At 37.5% G+C, this 17,943-nt stretch overlaps 1 protein-coding gene across 1 annotated transcript; it reads right to left on the bottom strand.

Annotated features, from left to right (window-relative positions):
• Positions 1-3,892: 3,892 nt before the first annotated feature.
• Positions 3,893-16,512, bottom strand: LOC139715837 (CMP-N-acetylneuraminate-beta-1,4-galactoside alpha-2,3-sialyltransferase-like). Its single transcript, XM_071627373.1, has 8 exons — positions 16,414-16,512; positions 11,279-11,383; positions 9,376-9,470; positions 8,551-8,611; positions 7,906-8,001; positions 6,310-6,496; positions 5,701-5,841; positions 3,893-5,374 (listed from the first exon to the last, which is right to left on the bottom strand). Exons 2-8 carry the CDS (start codon positions 11,299-11,301, stop codon positions 5,138-5,140), a joined length of 840 nt encoding a protein of 279 aa, XP_071483474.1. The 5' UTR covers positions 11,302-11,383; positions 16,414-16,512; the 3' UTR covers positions 3,893-5,137.
• Positions 16,513-17,943: the final 1,431 nt, after the last annotated feature.

The following is a 17,943-nucleotide window of genomic DNA, read 5'->3' as shown; positions in this document are numbered from 1 at the left end:
GTAACACCAAACATACAATATTGCAATGCTACATACATACTACGTAAAAAAAGAAGAAAAAGAGAAATGAAAAATCGATTTTTAAGATGATGCCTATTAATACTAATGAAAAATGACTTACAAATAGAAGAAGGATAACTAAGAGGACTAAGTAAACGAGTTTCCAAATACAAAGGAAATCAGGGCTCGATATTACACTAAGATTATCTCTTTCAAAAGGACGAAGTAGAGTTTTATCATCATCTTGCGGCAAGGTAATGCATTGTGAACAAATCTGTGAAACACGTTTTGATAAAATTCCGCTAAAAACAAACACATTTATCACGTTTTAAATCAACATTATGTAGAAGTACAAGTTTCTTCACTTTAAAAAAAAAAAAAGTTGCTCGAAGGAGGATTCTAGTACTAATGAGTTGCTTGAATTGCAAAAGTCAAGTTTGATGATACTACCATTTTTTTAATGAATTAGTAATCTCCTATCACGAACCTAACACACTGATGGATGATAAGGTCATTGTTCATTACCATTGGCAATTATTTCTATAAGTTTAGAACATAGAAAACGCTGAATGTAATCAGCAAAGAATACTGAACACGACTTGCAGGCCCTATTTCATTAAAAGTTGATACGATAGCAACTGTTGCTGGAATAGCATTGTCATAGTAACAACAAGAATCCAGCTTCCTGATTGGCTGTTGCTCTTTGAAGTTGCCATTCCAGCAAGAGTTGCTATCCTAACATCTTTTATGAAATGGGGCCCATGCTAACGAGATGTCAAGGCACAGACTAGTATCTTTGTACGTGTAAACAAGCTTCTCGCATGGGATACTTCATCAAATCGGGGATCGGATACTAACATTTATAAGTTTGTTTCTACGACAAATCAATGTCTTTTTGTTACAGTTTATTCAACTCTCTTTTTGGATAAAAACTTTTTTTTTAAATCTTCATTTGCAACCTTTTTTTTCAGTCCAATTTAATTCAATTCAATTACGATGTACATGTATATCAACCTTTCAATCTTTCAATGACGTGGTATGAGGCCTTTTTATATTTTTGTTTTAATGTAGTCAACAAAAACTACATATCAAGGTGTAAAGCTTTTTTCTATCATCTCTATAATTCCTTGCATCTTATGGGGCAAAAAGGAAAAATAGAGGAGATAGCAAAAATGGAAAACAGTAATCATCAATCAACTATATCTTACAACATCAACTGGTTCAAAGTGCGACGTTAACAATGCATATTAACACAAACATCAGTAACACAGTATTGTAAACCTTGTCCCGCAACGAGTTTTCAAATTAGTAATGACACATTTACAAAAAGATAAGATAATTCTCTGCACTAAAAGTGGAAACAAAGATATAAAAGTATTTTTTAATGTAAAATCAGATCAGATAGACAAGTTGTATAGACGTCAAGGAAGTTGAAGTCAGTACTTCTTTAAATTTTCTACACAAATAAATCAAATTGAGAATATATTTTGTTCTCTCAAGTTCTAAATTGCCGAAATGTCATTTGGTCAAGTATCAGTCTGACGGCAATGACTGTTTCACTCCAATATAGCAAAGGGTCTATTAAAAATATTGCACGTCGTTAGGTGAGCTTGAACATTAGATAATTACACTTGTCTGGCATTACTGTACATGCAACCACAAAGATTATAGACAGTGCAAGATTTTATCTTCTTTTTGCATGTAACAAGAAGCACATATTCCATAATAATGGCATAGTAAAAGCATACAATCTGTAACATCACTCGGAACAAACAACTTTTCATCGAATTACTTGCCAATTACTGACTCTTATCAAACAGAGAAATCAGTTGTTAAATTTATACTGATTGTCTATATTTGTGATTCAAGATTGTGATTAAAGAGAATGCTTGCTGTATCCTATTAAAGACACAGCCTTACAGGAATAAGTTGAATCACCTTGGCTCGAATTCACGAAGGTGGTACAAATGAAATCACGGTTTAAACCATGGACAAAAACCATGGAGCGCCAAGTGTCGCATGGAATATTACGTTACGAAATCAGTCATTTCGTCGATGAAATGATTATTTTGTAACGAAATGACATCATTTTGTAACTAAATAAACATTTCGTCCACGAAATGATAATTTCGTTAACGAAAGGGTCATTTTGTCGACGAAATGACAGATTTCGCAACGAAATATTCCGTGCGACACTTGGCACTCCATGGATTTTGTCCATGGTTTAAACCATGGTTTCATTAATTTGTACCACCTTCGTGAATTCGGGCTTTTATGTTTTACTTTTGTAAGTAAGAATGATAGTTTTTGCGTCGATTGCATGACTCGTCCAGAGTATACAGGCACTGCTTTTCAGAGTACCTCTCACTCTTTTTTTTCCCCTCAGAACATACTAGTAGATAATGCAACAAATACAATATGTAAGAATAGTGATAGAGACATATTGTTCCATCATTATTTTTTCCTTAAAGGGGCATTCCAGACGATTTTCATAATTTCACATCATGTCTACATAAATCCATGTATAGATTTGTGGAATTTATTGTGGTCCTTGAGCAGAGAAACAGTATACTTACTCTGAAAAATCTTTAACAAATTACAATGAACAGTGTTGATGACATAGGAGCCTCATATATTTCAGAAATGTAGCAGTGTAATTCCATTACAATACCACTTGCTTAACAAGTTCACCTGTGTAGAATGTATGCATGTCATCTTCTTTTGTTCTGCTTCTTTATGCCCCAACTCACGCATTCTTATGGTGAGGCTGCCATGTCACCATCCTTGTTCGTGGTCATTTGTTGGAAAACATTCTTATTCCTCAACCCAATCACTATAAATTCTGAAACTCTGTACTCGGTATAACTAATTTATTGTTGTTCAAATGTAAAAGTCCGAAAATCATCCAGAGGTCTCCTTTAAATGAGTCAAATTTCAAAACGAATAGTTACTCGTAATGAACGAATCCTTTAGCAAATACACAAGAAATCATTAAACAATATTTCTGGAAATTTTACGTTGGAATATAAAATTTGTTAGTATCTCACTGAGAGGCAGTGTCAGCGTAAATTTGGAACAAGTTTCAAAGTGTCAAAGTCAAACTGACAATCATTTGACCTCTCTTCCTTTAACCCTAACTAGGCCGGGGGGGGGGGGGGGGCCTCGGAGGCCCCCCCCCCCCCCCTCGACGTTCCGCGCGATGTATCGCAATCGCAAAAAGCTATCGCTGCGACGTTTCATGACTTTTTTCTTTCGAGTCTTCCGCATCTTTTGACACCAAATTTGCGACGCCCGTGCGCGCGGTTCCGAAGTTACGCATAAATATGTACATGCATGTCAGACCAAAAATTGCTCAAAAACGTTAATTCGTGTACAATTTCAATGCAAACTGTGCTTACAGGCAAATTTCATAAAAGCATGATTATTTTGGTGTTTTATTGACTAAAATCAATGAATAACATATTTTCTTGTTCGGAGCGATGTCGCGGACAAATTTCATCGAAAAAACAATGAAAAACATAAAGTCGAAAAAACAAAGAAATACATAAGAAATTCCAAAAAACAATAAAATCTGATATCACAATTTTTTTCATTACATTTGCTAAGGACACTAAAAAGAATATTTACACAAAAAATGTGCCTGTTTTGAGCTTTATTTTGTGATTGATACCAAATAGTTTGATTTTATGCATCATCATGCATAAATTAGCATAATTTAGCATAAATGATGATTTTATAAAAAAATAACTTCATGGTATTTTAGATTACATCATAGGCAATGTGTGTGCCAATTTTCGTCGCGATCGCGCGGTCGACGGCTGAGATCTGGAGGGGGGGCCTGGGAGGGCCCCCCCCCCCCCCCCCGGCTCTATCAACTACCTAAATAGCCCGGCCTAGTTAGGGTTAAAATGACAAATTAGGAAATGACGAATATGCATACAGAATTGTATAAACCCAGTCCCCATTTTCCTCGCCAGAAAACTTACTGCGAGGCATACTCTTTCGTCTTTACCCATACCGAAAATTTCGGCACTCCGAGAAACTCGCAACGCTGAAAATTATTAGACAACGTGTGGTGAAGTTTCATTTTCCATGGCAAAACGGCGTTGCCCATCGCTAGACTTATGTTTGCAGATGTAACATTGAGCTGTTTTATATAGTCAGTGGCTCCCATGAACATGCATGATTGCATTGCTCAATAAAAAAAAATAAAAAAAAAGTCGTAACGATCGAGGACGGGGAAAGTCCGTGATTATATCATGAAGCAGTTGCTCAAATTGATATTGGTCTTTCTGTCCCCATCTAAATATCACTTGTGCTATGACCTTTGCGAGAAGACACAAATACTTAGGACCTGAGAAACAAGGGAAAACAAAACAAAAACAAAAACAAAAAGAAAATCAAGATACGGACAAAAACGACGAGGAAAAACAAACAGAATCATAATATTTCAGCTTGTGTGCGTCGTATGGTGTTCCGTTAAAACTGTAATTAGCTCCCTGAAAATCAATCTGCAGAATGGGTGGAGATAGCCACCCCATTGCACCCCTATCAATATCTTCTCACGAAAACACATAGCTGGTAACGTGATTCGTCACCTGATATGATATTTGTGCTGCATCATCTATACTGGGCACGTAATGCACAAATCGAAGGTAGAAAAGAGGCGATTAAGCTTCCCATGGCAGAAAACTCTACAATAGCGCGGATTCCACACGGGTTTGCCTTCGTACACACGTCAAAAACAGCGAAACCTTCGTTCCGCGAAGCAGATATCCTCTTGGCGTAACCATCCAAAGTCTGTGCAATTAACGTCCGCCTTGTCCTATCTGTCTGGCATCGCCCATCAAACCGAAAATTGCGAGGTCTATAGTACTGTGTAACACACGGTTTGTTAGCTTGTCGTTAGTCTGGAAAATGGCACCCACAAAGAGAAAGGACATTCTTTAATAAAAAAAAAAGAAAGGAAAAAAAATCTGACCACTCCATAGACAATCCTTGCAGGAGTGAAAGAGACTTACAGCACCAGGAGACTACTGAGAAAGAGAGCCTGAAATCGCGCCTACAGTAGATGGAAACGAAATGAAAGGTGTGTTTTCCTATTCTTCTTTTGGGACTCATCTTGACGCATGGTCCCTCACGTTTTCACTATGCCCCCAGTCAAATCCTGGATGACGCCCTGGACGACCAGCTTCTGGAGCCATTGCTTCTCCTTGTCGATGTTGTGCGTCCACGATTTCTTCATATCACTGGCCTTGCTCTTGTCGTAGTAGTGCAGTGGCTTGTCTTCCCTGTAGCCGAAACCCGCTACGCTCACTTCGTCACACAGACGCGTTGCCATGGAGATCGCTAGGCTGCCTGTTGTCGGTACATTCTGTATGGGCATGCGCAAGAGAGAGAATCTTGTCAAAACATTAAAGAAGTTGTCGATGGAAAGGTTACGCAATGGGAATGGAAAGATAACTAATCAAATACAGCTGATATCAGTTCATTCAATTGATTGTCAAAAATCGTGTGAATTTGAATATCGGTTAATTTGGCTTCATTTTGGCTGTTCTCTTCTTATATCTGTTAGAGACAGACAGACAGACAGACAGACAGACAGACAAACAGAAAAGAGAGACAGAGGCGTAGAGAGAGGGAAACATATAGAATGAGAGAGGGAAAGGGGGTATGAAAAGAGGAAAGGTGTCGCCTCACCTTGTTCATTTTCCCGCTGCTGATATCAAAGCCAATCATCGTTGCTGCCTCCCTCAGGATGAGGGGGTTAAAGATTCGGAATTCATCCGCTGGCTTGGGCAACGACTTGGCCACAGACTTCCAGAAGTGCAGCGAACTTCTCTGCAGACCAATAAAAAAGAAGAAGAGAAAAACAACAACTTTACAACAACCCTGACGATGACCATGATGGTCTTAATGTGACAATAATCACATGAAATAATAATGAGAAAATATCGACATTGATGCTACAACCAATGGTTAATCATGATAATTTCTTCAGTGTCAGTATATTTGGTGTAGGACTCCAATGAAACAGACGTCTGGGATTTATTGACATGTTTTATCTTAGGCTTACCCCCCCCCCCCCTCCCCCCAAATCCCACCCGAATCTTCCGTCTGAGGAATTTGGACCTAATACAATCAGAGTAATATGCAAAATACGTTTTGTTCAAGACGCGAAATATGGTAGCAATTGAGTAGTCATGAAAACTGCGCTTCCAGAGTTTGTAGGCAAAGCTGCAGTATTTAACTTAAGATTTCAAGCATGGTTTCGGGGAGCTGTTTGGAAACTACGAGCGAGCGACGCACCACCGTCTTTCCAGATGCCACGTCCACCAGCCACTCCCCGTCAGACGGCTTGAAAAGGATGACAACATAGAGCCAGTGGTCCCGGTAGAGGTCTCTATTCTGGAAGCTGCTCTCCGGGTAGGCCATCCGCAGGGTGGTCTTCGAGCCAACGTCTTCCTCGTAGCCGGCTGTTGGCGCGTCGTTTAGTCTGGAGAGAGATAGTCATAAAGAGAGAATGAGATAAGAGTAGCTATAGAGAATGATATGTACATAAATTTGTCAACAATTAATACAATCGTAGGCCGATAACTGGGAAAACAAATGCAACAATAGTAATTTTCATCCATCTCCCATAAATCACTATTAGCAGGTATCGGCAAAAATACAATGTATGAACAAATAATTGAATGAAGCTTCTTCAAGTTCCTGAGAAAAGGGAATAATGTTGTTCTATTATAAACGGAAACAGTTAGCACATACATTATGAACTGAGATACGTCACACGGTGATGGTATATAATCTTTGCAGAGCTTCGTTCTACATCGAAACATTGGGATTTTTTTTTTTCTCGCAGGACTGCGTCTTTCCACCGTCTCGATGTGAGACAGAAAGCACTGTTTAAAGTGCTCTCATCGTGGTACTGGGAGAAACTCCGGCAGAAAAGCAGATGTTCATGCTTCCGAAGGTTTCATTAATCCAAAATAATAAGGTTTGTTATTCCCCCCCCCCCCAAAAAAAAGGTTCGTAATTGCGAAACACTGTATATGTACTCCAAGAAAAATAGGCTCAACTTTGCACCTTTACTTGTGACATTACTATTGTAGCACCTTCAAGGGTGCAATTTTGCACCTTTCAGACCAGATGGGTGCGAAGTGGTCTGAAGGGTGCAAAGTTGCACCCGTAAAGTTACTACAATTGCGTCACACGTATAAAGGTTTAGAGTTGAATCTATTTTTCTTAGAATGAGATGTTAGTTCGTTCGTTCGTTAATCCTAAAATAAAAGAAGACTGTTATTCCGAAGGTCCTTTATTCTGAATCTTGTTAATCTGAAAATGAAATAAGGTTTGATAACCCGAAAATCAAAAAAGGTGCGTATTAACCTTAAAGATATCGAACCTTTTTATAAGTTAAAAAAGGAATTCTTCATTGCACAAAGATAACAATATATACATATTTTTGAGTCTCATCAAAGCTGTTAATAGGATTTAAATGAAGCCACAAATAGACATGCCTATAATGTGTTATGTCTATTTGTATGTATACATAAAGTAAATAAATCTACGTATACGTTGCTTGTGTGCAAATAAACATAAAATAGAGATATAAAAAAACATATGATGTATGTATATACAAAGTATAATCCGACATTTTCACTTGAACAATGCCAAAATCCACTAAAGATACTACTATCAACTATTGCATGTCTGCAGGACTTCAGTGAAAATCTTGACAGTTCCTATCTACAGTCTAGCGACAATGGATTCAAACAATACAATATTTCATAGATTTGACGGATTCATCCTTCTGAAAGTTCATCTGCCATCAAAGCACTGATGATGAGGAATCCTTCTCCTAGACGTTGATGATTGTACTGTAGAGGAATCTTAATCACTCACCTAAAGACTACGTCGTGCTCATCTATGGTATTACCCAGTGAAGTTTTCGAGAGTATACCACCGTTGCCGACGACCACGCAGCGTAAACACTGTTTCCTGACATGAGAAATAAACAACATACAACGAAATATCACCACAAGGCCTCGTCTCCTAAGAGATAGAAAATGTTGACCATGATTAAAATTCCTACTCTTACATTTACCATACAACGTCGTATACCATACCTAAATCACACCATACCGCAAAATGGTACACTCTACTTTATCATACCATACCATACCATACCATACCATACCATACCATACCATACCACACGAAAGCATAACAGGACATAATAGGGTAGATCTTTTTTTTAAATCTGATCAAATGGACGGATGAGTCGTGAAACCATTTCCTCAGTAGTATACCCACAAGAAACAGTGCGCCATACTGAACAAGTTCATGAACTTATCAAAGACTTCGTACGTCGTATCTCCGTTCATGAAGTTGGCCCTATTCAACAATTACCACTACATATTCCCCAATTCTCCGAAACTTATCCGATTAAGTTCAGAACGCCCAACACGAAGATCAACAGGAATCCCTGTGTCAAAGGACACAACTAATTGACTGTTGGTTTTTGTTCGTTTTGTGTCGTGGACTTACCGCCTTGTTGCATTGAAGCCAGTCCTGCTGACAACTGCCAGAGCTTTCTTGAGAACGCTCTCTGCGCATAGACACAAACAATGTAGTTATTCTACAGTGATGAAAATATCAAGATACATATATATATATATATATATATATATATATATATATGTATAGTTTATATTCTCGACTTCCAATTAAGCTATGTTCTATATGGCGTGGGAACATTCATTTTCAGTTAGTGGTAAATCTGTATAATCATTAATAATGTATAATTCATCTACAACACAGCATAACAATTTAGAAATAAAGGAAGTGAGATAATTCATACTTCTTAATATACTGTGCCGTAATTCTACAACCACGTTTCTGATAAGCCAGAAGGAGTTAGCGCAATAGACCTCCTCAATGATATTACTTTTCTCGTTGCAACTGATTGACTAATTGCCCTACATCGACGTAGACAAGCACTGAATTGATCAGTGTTTCAGTAGTAGCGCCATGATTTATAAAAAAATCAAAAAACCATGCGCGTAGATACTCGAGCAGGATTCGAACCTTAACGTCGATGTAGGGCAATTTGTCATGAATTTCATGAATTTAGATTACTTTTCTCATCATACAAGTTACATCATTTAGTAGGAAGTCAAAGATGACAATATATACTGGATGCATTTATGCCCTCAACGTCAGTGATCGGACAATGCTCAATATGTCATCGTCAGCTCACTGCTCGGCTACGTCGCAGGAACCAAATAGTTCAAGTAGCGTGTGCCCCTAAACTCCGGCGCCGTAAAATGAAAATACGACCGAAAAAATAAGACGAAAAAACAAATTATTCACCTGAATTCTGCAACCCAAAGGGCAGAGGATAAGAAAAAATATCGGGAATGTTGCTGTGATTTCTTGGCAAGAACGGTGGTAGATTGGCATCGTAGCTGAAATAAAATTATTGACAATGAGCCATGGATATTACTGGTTGTCGATACACTGTATCTAAATTATTTTTCATGACTTTGATTCCAAAGAAAGCAGGAGGTATTATGTTTTACCACTTAGATCTCCTTATTACGATTCGAGTAAAATCGTTCAGAGGATTTTCTTTGTGGTCAAAAGTATGAGAGGTCATTGAATTTGAAAAAAAAAGCAACAACTCAGCTCGGAATGTCCAATAATAATTGAACTTGGCAGAAAGGGTAGAAGTATCATAATATGAGCGTCATGATAGCGATGAAAGGTGAAAGGTGAAAGGTCAAGGTCAAAGGTGATCATGCTTTAGCCACAAATTGTCATTTCCAGTGAGTAGGCCTATACTTGAGCTCGGAATAGCTAGTTTTTATGTAAGTTTAATTGATAGTCATCTCAATGACCATGAAGCGATGAAAGAAGACAAAAGAAGTAATCGTACTTTAGCCGCAGTCAAGGTCAAAAGCAAGTGAAAATGTCATTTTTTTGTGTGTGTTTTTTTTTTTGTGGATATACATGTCTGTTTCCATTTGGTATATCCAATGATAATGTTGTTTGGTTCCGTGGATAGATAGAAACTGGAAAATATCTTCTTTATGCAAAAAGAGCTCAAGATCGACCCATGGCCAATAGTCATGATCACTGAACTTCACCACAACATATATTAAGATCAACATGTATGCTATAAAGTCACATACTGAAGGTCAAATCAAGGTCACACAAAGTCACATACAGATGAAATCATATGCATATTTAAGATATCAAACATCTTTGTTTCAAAAACCATTCGGTATACCGGCTCTAAGTTGTGGAATAAATTGTCAAGTAGTCATAAGAAGCCGCATACATGAAAATCCTTTCTTTTTATAACAGAAATTCTGATAATTAGTTGCTATAAATTAATTTTACAATGAATTGATTCAGGTTATAATCATAGTACGCGCATGATATATCCTATCAGTGTGCATTTCAATTCTGCACCGGAGTACCCTTTTTTCTCGTTTTCTACTCTTTTTCCTTTGTTGGTGTTTTTTAGTTTATTTTTTGTTCGTTTTGTCGTCTGTTACGTGTTGTTATGTGTGTCCGATATAAAGTTGCGCTTTTTGGTGCCATGCCTCCCTTCATGCACATTTATTGTCATCATAGTAATTATTTAGTAATGAAGAAAATAAATGTTACTTTGGAAAATACGACACAAGTGAAAGTGACTTAGTGAAAGTTGGGCGACTGGGCGGCAGTCACATTGCTATACAGGTTTTGCTCGTGTAATTAGAGGTATATTTCTTATTACTTTTGGATGCAGAAAAACTGTAGATTTTTTCTTTGGAAGGAGAATTCAAGCCGTAAAAAATTACATACAATGTACAATTACATTTTTTTTTCAGGAAAGTATTGATGTGTAACAGCGGCCATGGTATTCTTAATAAAGACGTTCGCTTATAACCAATAAATCCATCGAGATTTCATTCGACCACATAACAAAAATCCTGTAATGAGGGGAAAGACATCATTCCCTTGAGGAAAAAATAGGAAATATTTCGCGATGAGCACGAGAAATAGAACATCAACAATAGCATGAATAATCCAAAACGTGCACTGATTGATAATGATTTTTAAGACAACGCAGATACGCCCATATATTAGTAATTTTGCGTCCACTCTATTTCAATGTTTGTTTGCTGTTGTTTTTTAATCGATTCGAAGCACGTATTGTTGCTCAATCTATCAATATCATCTTGTGCATAATATAGACATAGAAAAGTCAAAAGGGTGCATATACCTTTCTCCAAAAAAGTTGCTCATTCTGTCACGTGACTTGTTGTACGAGCATCGAGGTAAGCCATCTCCAGAAATGACCTGGTCATCGGGTGGTACGAGTCGAATTCTAGGAAGAATTAACGTCGTTACAAACACGTAATTTAGTGAAGATTTGTGTTTAGGCCAATGGGAGACTTACAAAGCCATGACGTCATCACCTCATCTGATTTATATATGTTTGCTAGTTAATGTGATCGAAGAGTTTGTTAGCAAAAGGGTTAACTGGCGTTTCCGGACATTTTAAAGTATAATTCCATCATCAGATAGCTCTAGTAAAATACATGTAACTCAGTTGTTGCATACCAAGGAATATTCTTGAAGCATTGAATGTATAAAATCCCACGTTTTCTTATTATGTTCTTTCCTCTTAGCACGTTTAATCGCAAACAACTCAACTATGTTCCTTGCAGAGATAAGGAGCGCAAAACATTCGTTGCCGCACATTTATGTCAGATCTGATGGAAGCTCTACCACTCACTTCGTTCGATCAGGAATGTGTTTTCCAGCCTCCCTGGTTCGATTTTGCTCATCTTTTGAACCACCTGCAATTTAACCCCTTCTGTGCTATGGACTTTGGACAGTGTACATTATAATGTAAAGCTGTGGTGGTTTCTGTACCAATCAGCACTCAAAGCACATAGAGGGTTAAATCGAATCTTCACAATTGCTGTAATTCGGATCAAGCTGCAAAACGAATACCCATGGTACTAATACAGTCATCAGTCAGATGAACCATGGTGTAATAAATATATATCACAGTGACATGATGAATCTCGATAATTATGATCACCGAGAATGTGATCTGTTTTCAAACAATACCTATGCGATTGTTATCAGGATCAAGATGTCTCTATGATACGTGAGGTATAGGACATTATAACAACACTATAATTTGAGCTCTTCCTCAAATGACACATTAAGATCCGTATAATTATATCATAAGACAACACCGATGGGAAGATGAATGTGGACTGGTGAAATTGATTCCTTTCAGAGGGTAGTGGCTTTGTTGCTAGCGGGTAGAGTTGACAATAACATTTTCTGTGTATAGTATTTACATTTGTTTTGTTAAACCCATGAGGTAACAAAGTGGGGAGCACGGACCAGATATCCAGCGATGTCTGTCAGTGTCAGTATTGAAAGATGTACCTTAATATCGTTCTACACTTGTACATTGAAAGCAATGAAGATGATTAAGCATAGGGGTGAAGGTTGGTGTGAGTTTTCTTCAATTTGTCTCCCTCGACAAATGAAATTTGTATGATCGCAACTGCTGATCTATAATTTTAACAAACATGTCAAAAAGAAAGTAACCACGGGACTCGAACCTGTCATTTATTGCTTTCCGGGCAGCGACACTACCACCAGGCTGTCCCTGGTTGGTTGCCGGTAGTGAGACGATGAACTCGAAACAAACCCAAGTTCGGAAATGCCGACATTATTATATTAAGTGGTCACTGCAAGGCGGACAAGGCATTAATGAAAGCAAGGGATTATTGTAAGTTTTCTTCAATTTGTCTTCCTCCATAATGCCGTATTTTTCATCGATTCTTTTTCATTGCTTAGTCCTTTCACAGGCATTGGCCCTTGTTTTTGCCTGTTTCACTTCATGAAATAGTACTTTTGCATTTTGGGTTCCAACACTCCTCCCCAGTCCCTTTAAGTAGTCACTGCAAGGCGGACAAGGCATTAATGAAAGCAAGGGATTATTGTGAGTTTTCTTCAATTTGCCTTCCTCCATGTTTGTTTAAATGATAAGATCAGCAGTTGCGATCTTGCAAATTTCATTTGTACAAATAGCAAATTGAAGAAATTCACACTTGTTCATTGTTTGGAAATTAAAATAAAACTCACACTGAAACTGAAGCTCGCAAAACTTTTAGTAAAGAATATAAACTCATCTTAAAATGTTACATTTTTTAAAAATCTGAACTTTACTTTACTTTTTTAACTTTACTTTTTATTGTCGTTTAGCGTTTATACTTTTAACACAAATTATGATTTTTACTTTTATTTTACTCTTTATCTTCTTTTACCGTTTATACTTTGAACGCCAATTATGATTCTGTCTATAATTAGTTTTAGATAAAGAAACAAAAAATGATACGTGGAACTTCTTAGCAAATACCTGACAGCGCTCTGCGAGGAGCATCGTGTTTGGGAAGAAAAACATCGCCTAACTGATTCCCTTAGGACTTTTTCCAACAAGTAATTGGCGCTCACAGGGCGGAAATAATACAAGCTTCCCACCAAAGTGAAAGTTAACCAAATTGACGCATAACAAGATAGTTACTGGCGGTCCCGAATCTACGATCGAAGGTCCATAAACACCTAGCTCCCTAGACAATTTTGCACCAAGCGGCAAAACTCATGACAGACTCAGAATTTGTCCTTTTTAGTTCGACCTATAAGCGAACAGAAAAACATTTTAGCTTTTTCTTTTTTCTACTGTTGTGCTTGAGCAACCCAATCACTTAATCACGTTCATTCTATATCTATGACCCCCTTTACAATAACGAAATGCTAATGATAATAAAACTAAGATAAGCATAACATGAACATGTACTGCATTTTTGGTGTGGTTTTTTTGTTTGTTTGTTTGTTTGTTTGTTTGTTTGTTGTTGTTGTTGTTGTTGGTGGTGGTGGTGATGGTGATAAAACTTCCACAGACCTGGCAAACATTTTGTATAAAACTAATATGAAAACTGATTATAAAACTAAGATAAGCATAACGTGAACATGTAGGCCCTACTGCATTTTGGGTGGGTTTTACTGTCTCTTTTTTGTTGTTTTGTTTTGTTTTGTTTGTTGTTGGTGGTGGTGGTGATGGTGGTGAAAACGTTGTTAAATTTCCACATACCTGGCAAGCATTTGGTAGGTAATTTTGCCATTACAATATACCTCTAGGCTAAATAAGCCCACTGATTAACAGGAAGGACTGGATCATAATTCCGCATGATACACGTATTGACAAAAAGCAACACAATTGCTCGGTGTTTAATCATTTTGACAATATTGCCCCCAAATCTGACAAATAAAATATGTAGGCCGCAAACCCGAAAAAGACAAAAGACGCCAACGAGACGTTGTGTACACATCGGTACTTCGGTATATGCCTTACATTTTGCGCAGTCGCCCGGAGCGGAATATGCTGTATTTTGAAATGTCAAGCGCCATATTTTCGTTCTGCGCACTATCAAATGAAAGAATGAATAAATGAATAAATTACAGACAGATGGATCTTTTTCACACACACACACACACACACAAACTAACAATACTATGTACATTGTGGGAGTACCTCGTTATTTTCTCCCACAAACTTAATACTCCCACGATATCAATTCTTATCCCCACAATACCTTACTAAATAGAGCGAATCAAAAAAGGAATACCCTCACAATGGATCTCTTGCTCGTCCATTTACACACACATACTCACACACTAAGCATTATTGTATACGCACAAGCATGCATGTGCACATTACAGTATATGGGCAAAAAAAAATAACAGTGTATGATGATTCAACGTAACGATACATTTTGAAACACCTTCCCAGATAAATTCATTCATTGATTAAAATGATCATGGTAGTCCAATGGCATTGGATTTGTTTAAACAAGCAAGTACATAGCCAATTCTCATTAGTTTTACTGGCTCAGTGTAAAATGTTCTTGTAATCTTTATCGTGTATCCACGGAGGAGTGAAATCTTCTTTTGTGGGCAAAATCATAAAGTAAAAACAAGAACACAGGTCGTCTTACGTGGCCAGATTTGTGACTAACAGATTTAGAAATAAGTGACGTTATGTTTGAAAACCCCGTAAAAAAGTTCTTGTTATAATAGAACACTTTTGAGCAGGTAAGACAGACAATCCCTTCCATATTGAATATATCAAACTGAACAACTGGCTTATTCTGCATTCTATAAGAGCCATGATTTAATTTTCTCAATGCATAATTTTGCAATGCAACATCGTTCTAATTTTTACCATTGATTGGTGTTTCTTTTTATGCATATTCAGTGTCTATCTAAAATCTTTTCTACGAGGCCAAAAAGAAAATTGTGAAATACACGTGGATTCTATGTGATCATCAGTTTGCGTATTGTTATTTCGTCTTCATCACTTCAGGTCTCATGACAACGTATTACTGCTACAAGGTTCCACAATTGTATTCTTCTCAGTTTACTTTGTTTTGCTTATGCAACCTTATTCTCTGTTACGACGGAAAGTGAAATGTCTATGTTATTTTCGAAAAATGAAATAAAATTTGAATTGAATTGAATTGAATTGAATTGAATTAAATCGAATTGAATTGAATCACCTATCTATTATGCGCCTGAAAAAAAAACACATAAACAAAAGCAAGCACCAAGGGGCCCATTGGTCTAGCAGTATCCTGAGCCATTGGGCTAAAAACGAATCAAATGAAGCACAAAACCCAACAACAATTGCAAACAATAAATATTATTGAGGAATGTTCAAACTTATGCTTCTGCTATCGCATTTGAGAAAAAGTGGATGGAGAGAAAAATGGGAATTGAATTTGTATTGAGAACATAATGTGACGAGTATAATCGATTTTGAAAGGTTGAAAATCCCTGTTCTCAGCAAATTCACATTAGAAAGAATTCCGGACTTTTATTCCAAGCAAGAATACTTACAGTCCTTCTAGGGACTCAGTGGATGTGTAGAATGTGACTAAATTTTTATGTTAAACGTGTTTCATTTTAATACTTTATCAAGTACCGGAGTTGGTTCTTTTTTTTAAGGTCTTGTATGTATAATTTCTATAATTTGTTCACTACATAACGATAATAATTTGTGTTTTGATAGAATGTTCAGTTTATTGTAACAATTCGAGTATCCATTCTCTGTTATATATAAAATTTATCAACATTATGTTGTTTAGATGTTTCAATATAGTGTACGTGCTACAAAACCGAATTTCCAAGCCATGTTTTAATACGTAACTTGGACAAATACAGAAATGAAATGAATACTAAGTAACATTTCTCATCATGCAAATCTTGCAAACAATGATCAAATCAGGTTTGAGAAAATACAAAGAGGTAGTCAAGAGTAGATTTACGTACTTTTCGCTAGTAACTTTCTTTCCTATAGACTCCACAGCGTGTGGCAGAGTGCGGTTTTGACCAAGGTTTAGCTCCAGAACTTCCAAAGCACGCTCGGCGTGTGCATCCAGACGAATTTCAGTCTTGGAAGGCGATTTATCATTAGTACTAATTCCTGTAAAAGAAGAAGGTAGAGAAAGACACGGAAATTGAGGAAAAGTGGATGGAAAAGATTTTTTTTTAAAGTAGAAGAGGAAGGAAAAGTGAAGGCAGGATATGAAGGAAGAGAAAAGAAGGAGAAAGTGACGGAGAAGATGGAGAGGAGAAAAGAAGATGAAGGAGGCAGGTGGAGGTGCAAGGAGGAGGAGTAGAAGAGGGAGACGGAGGAGGAGGATGAGGAGGATTGAGTCACTTCACACAAGTCAATGATAATCACAAATGGAGCTGAAAGAATAAATTTGATTAGCTTTAGATCACGTGAAAAAGATGACCCCCTTGAGATGTTTATGATATGGTCCGTTGTCTTAGTTGCCTTGCCGATGACATTCAAACTGTCGTAATCTTCAAACTCATCCAATTTCCTCTATTTGACGTCCTTTTGCTATATGTAACGTATTTTCTGCCCTCGGGAATTCTCATTTACTTTCGAATTAGATCGTAAGACCAAAAGATAACTGGGCATCGACAATTCGCAGTAACATATTTTCAATATACATGTTGAATAGGGGTTATATGATTATGTAACCATTATGAATGAAGATCATTCCTTTTGACACCAACAAAGTCAGTTAGAGGGATGTTAAGTGATTCGCTACATTTTCCTTTTGCTCTGTTGTGAATTTGTCCTGGTTGTTGCTGTTGATATTTCATTGGCATATAGTTGACATATTGTTTCAATGAATCGTTTTTCATTGCTCTATAATCATAGTGTCACTTTGAATACCCCGTGTAATAAAATATGTCGTTGCTAGGCAACAGATGAAAGGGTGAGACACACCTATAAGAGACCGTAGTGAGCTGACGACCCCAGTCCGCTTCGCGGGATCCAAAATGGCCGCCACTGGGCCTTTCAGATCCACAAAATGGGACTGCTCCTCGGCAAAGTTCAGTTCTCTAACCTGTCCCTCCGTTAAATGGGATGCCCGTGCACTGACTCGATCCTCGGCGGGCCGTACGAAGTAGAGCATCCACACCAGGCCGACGATGGCAAGGGCAAGAAGGTAGACCTTGCGTGGCCGCAACCGGCCGATGTAACCACCGGCTCGCATGACTGTGGGTTTCTCTGTCATGGACCTGTCGCTCTCGAAGCATACACTGCATCTTACAGGGCAACTGTGCTCTGCAAGTAGAGAAAGGTGATAACGTATACACGAGAGATTAATACCAAAATATAAAACCAGTCCATTTGTCACTATCGTTCGTCACTAGAATTCAACAGCATCACAAATATACAAAAGGTGAGCAAACATTTACTATTACCAGCACAAAGCAAACACTACTCCAGAAATACAAAGTACTGTATAGTTACTATAAACCTCAGGGCGAGGTTGT

The sequence above is a fragment of the Diadema antillarum genome, unplaced genomic scaffold, assembly GCF_040938485.1.
Source record: "Diadema antillarum isolate AM-2024a unplaced genomic scaffold, OU_Dant_1.0 scf00000056, whole genome shotgun sequence".
In the NCBI taxonomy this organism is placed as follows: Eukaryota; Metazoa; Echinodermata; class Echinoidea; order Diadematoida; family Diadematidae; genus Diadema; species Diadema antillarum.
This window is presented reverse-complemented; position numbering and strand designations above follow the sequence as displayed.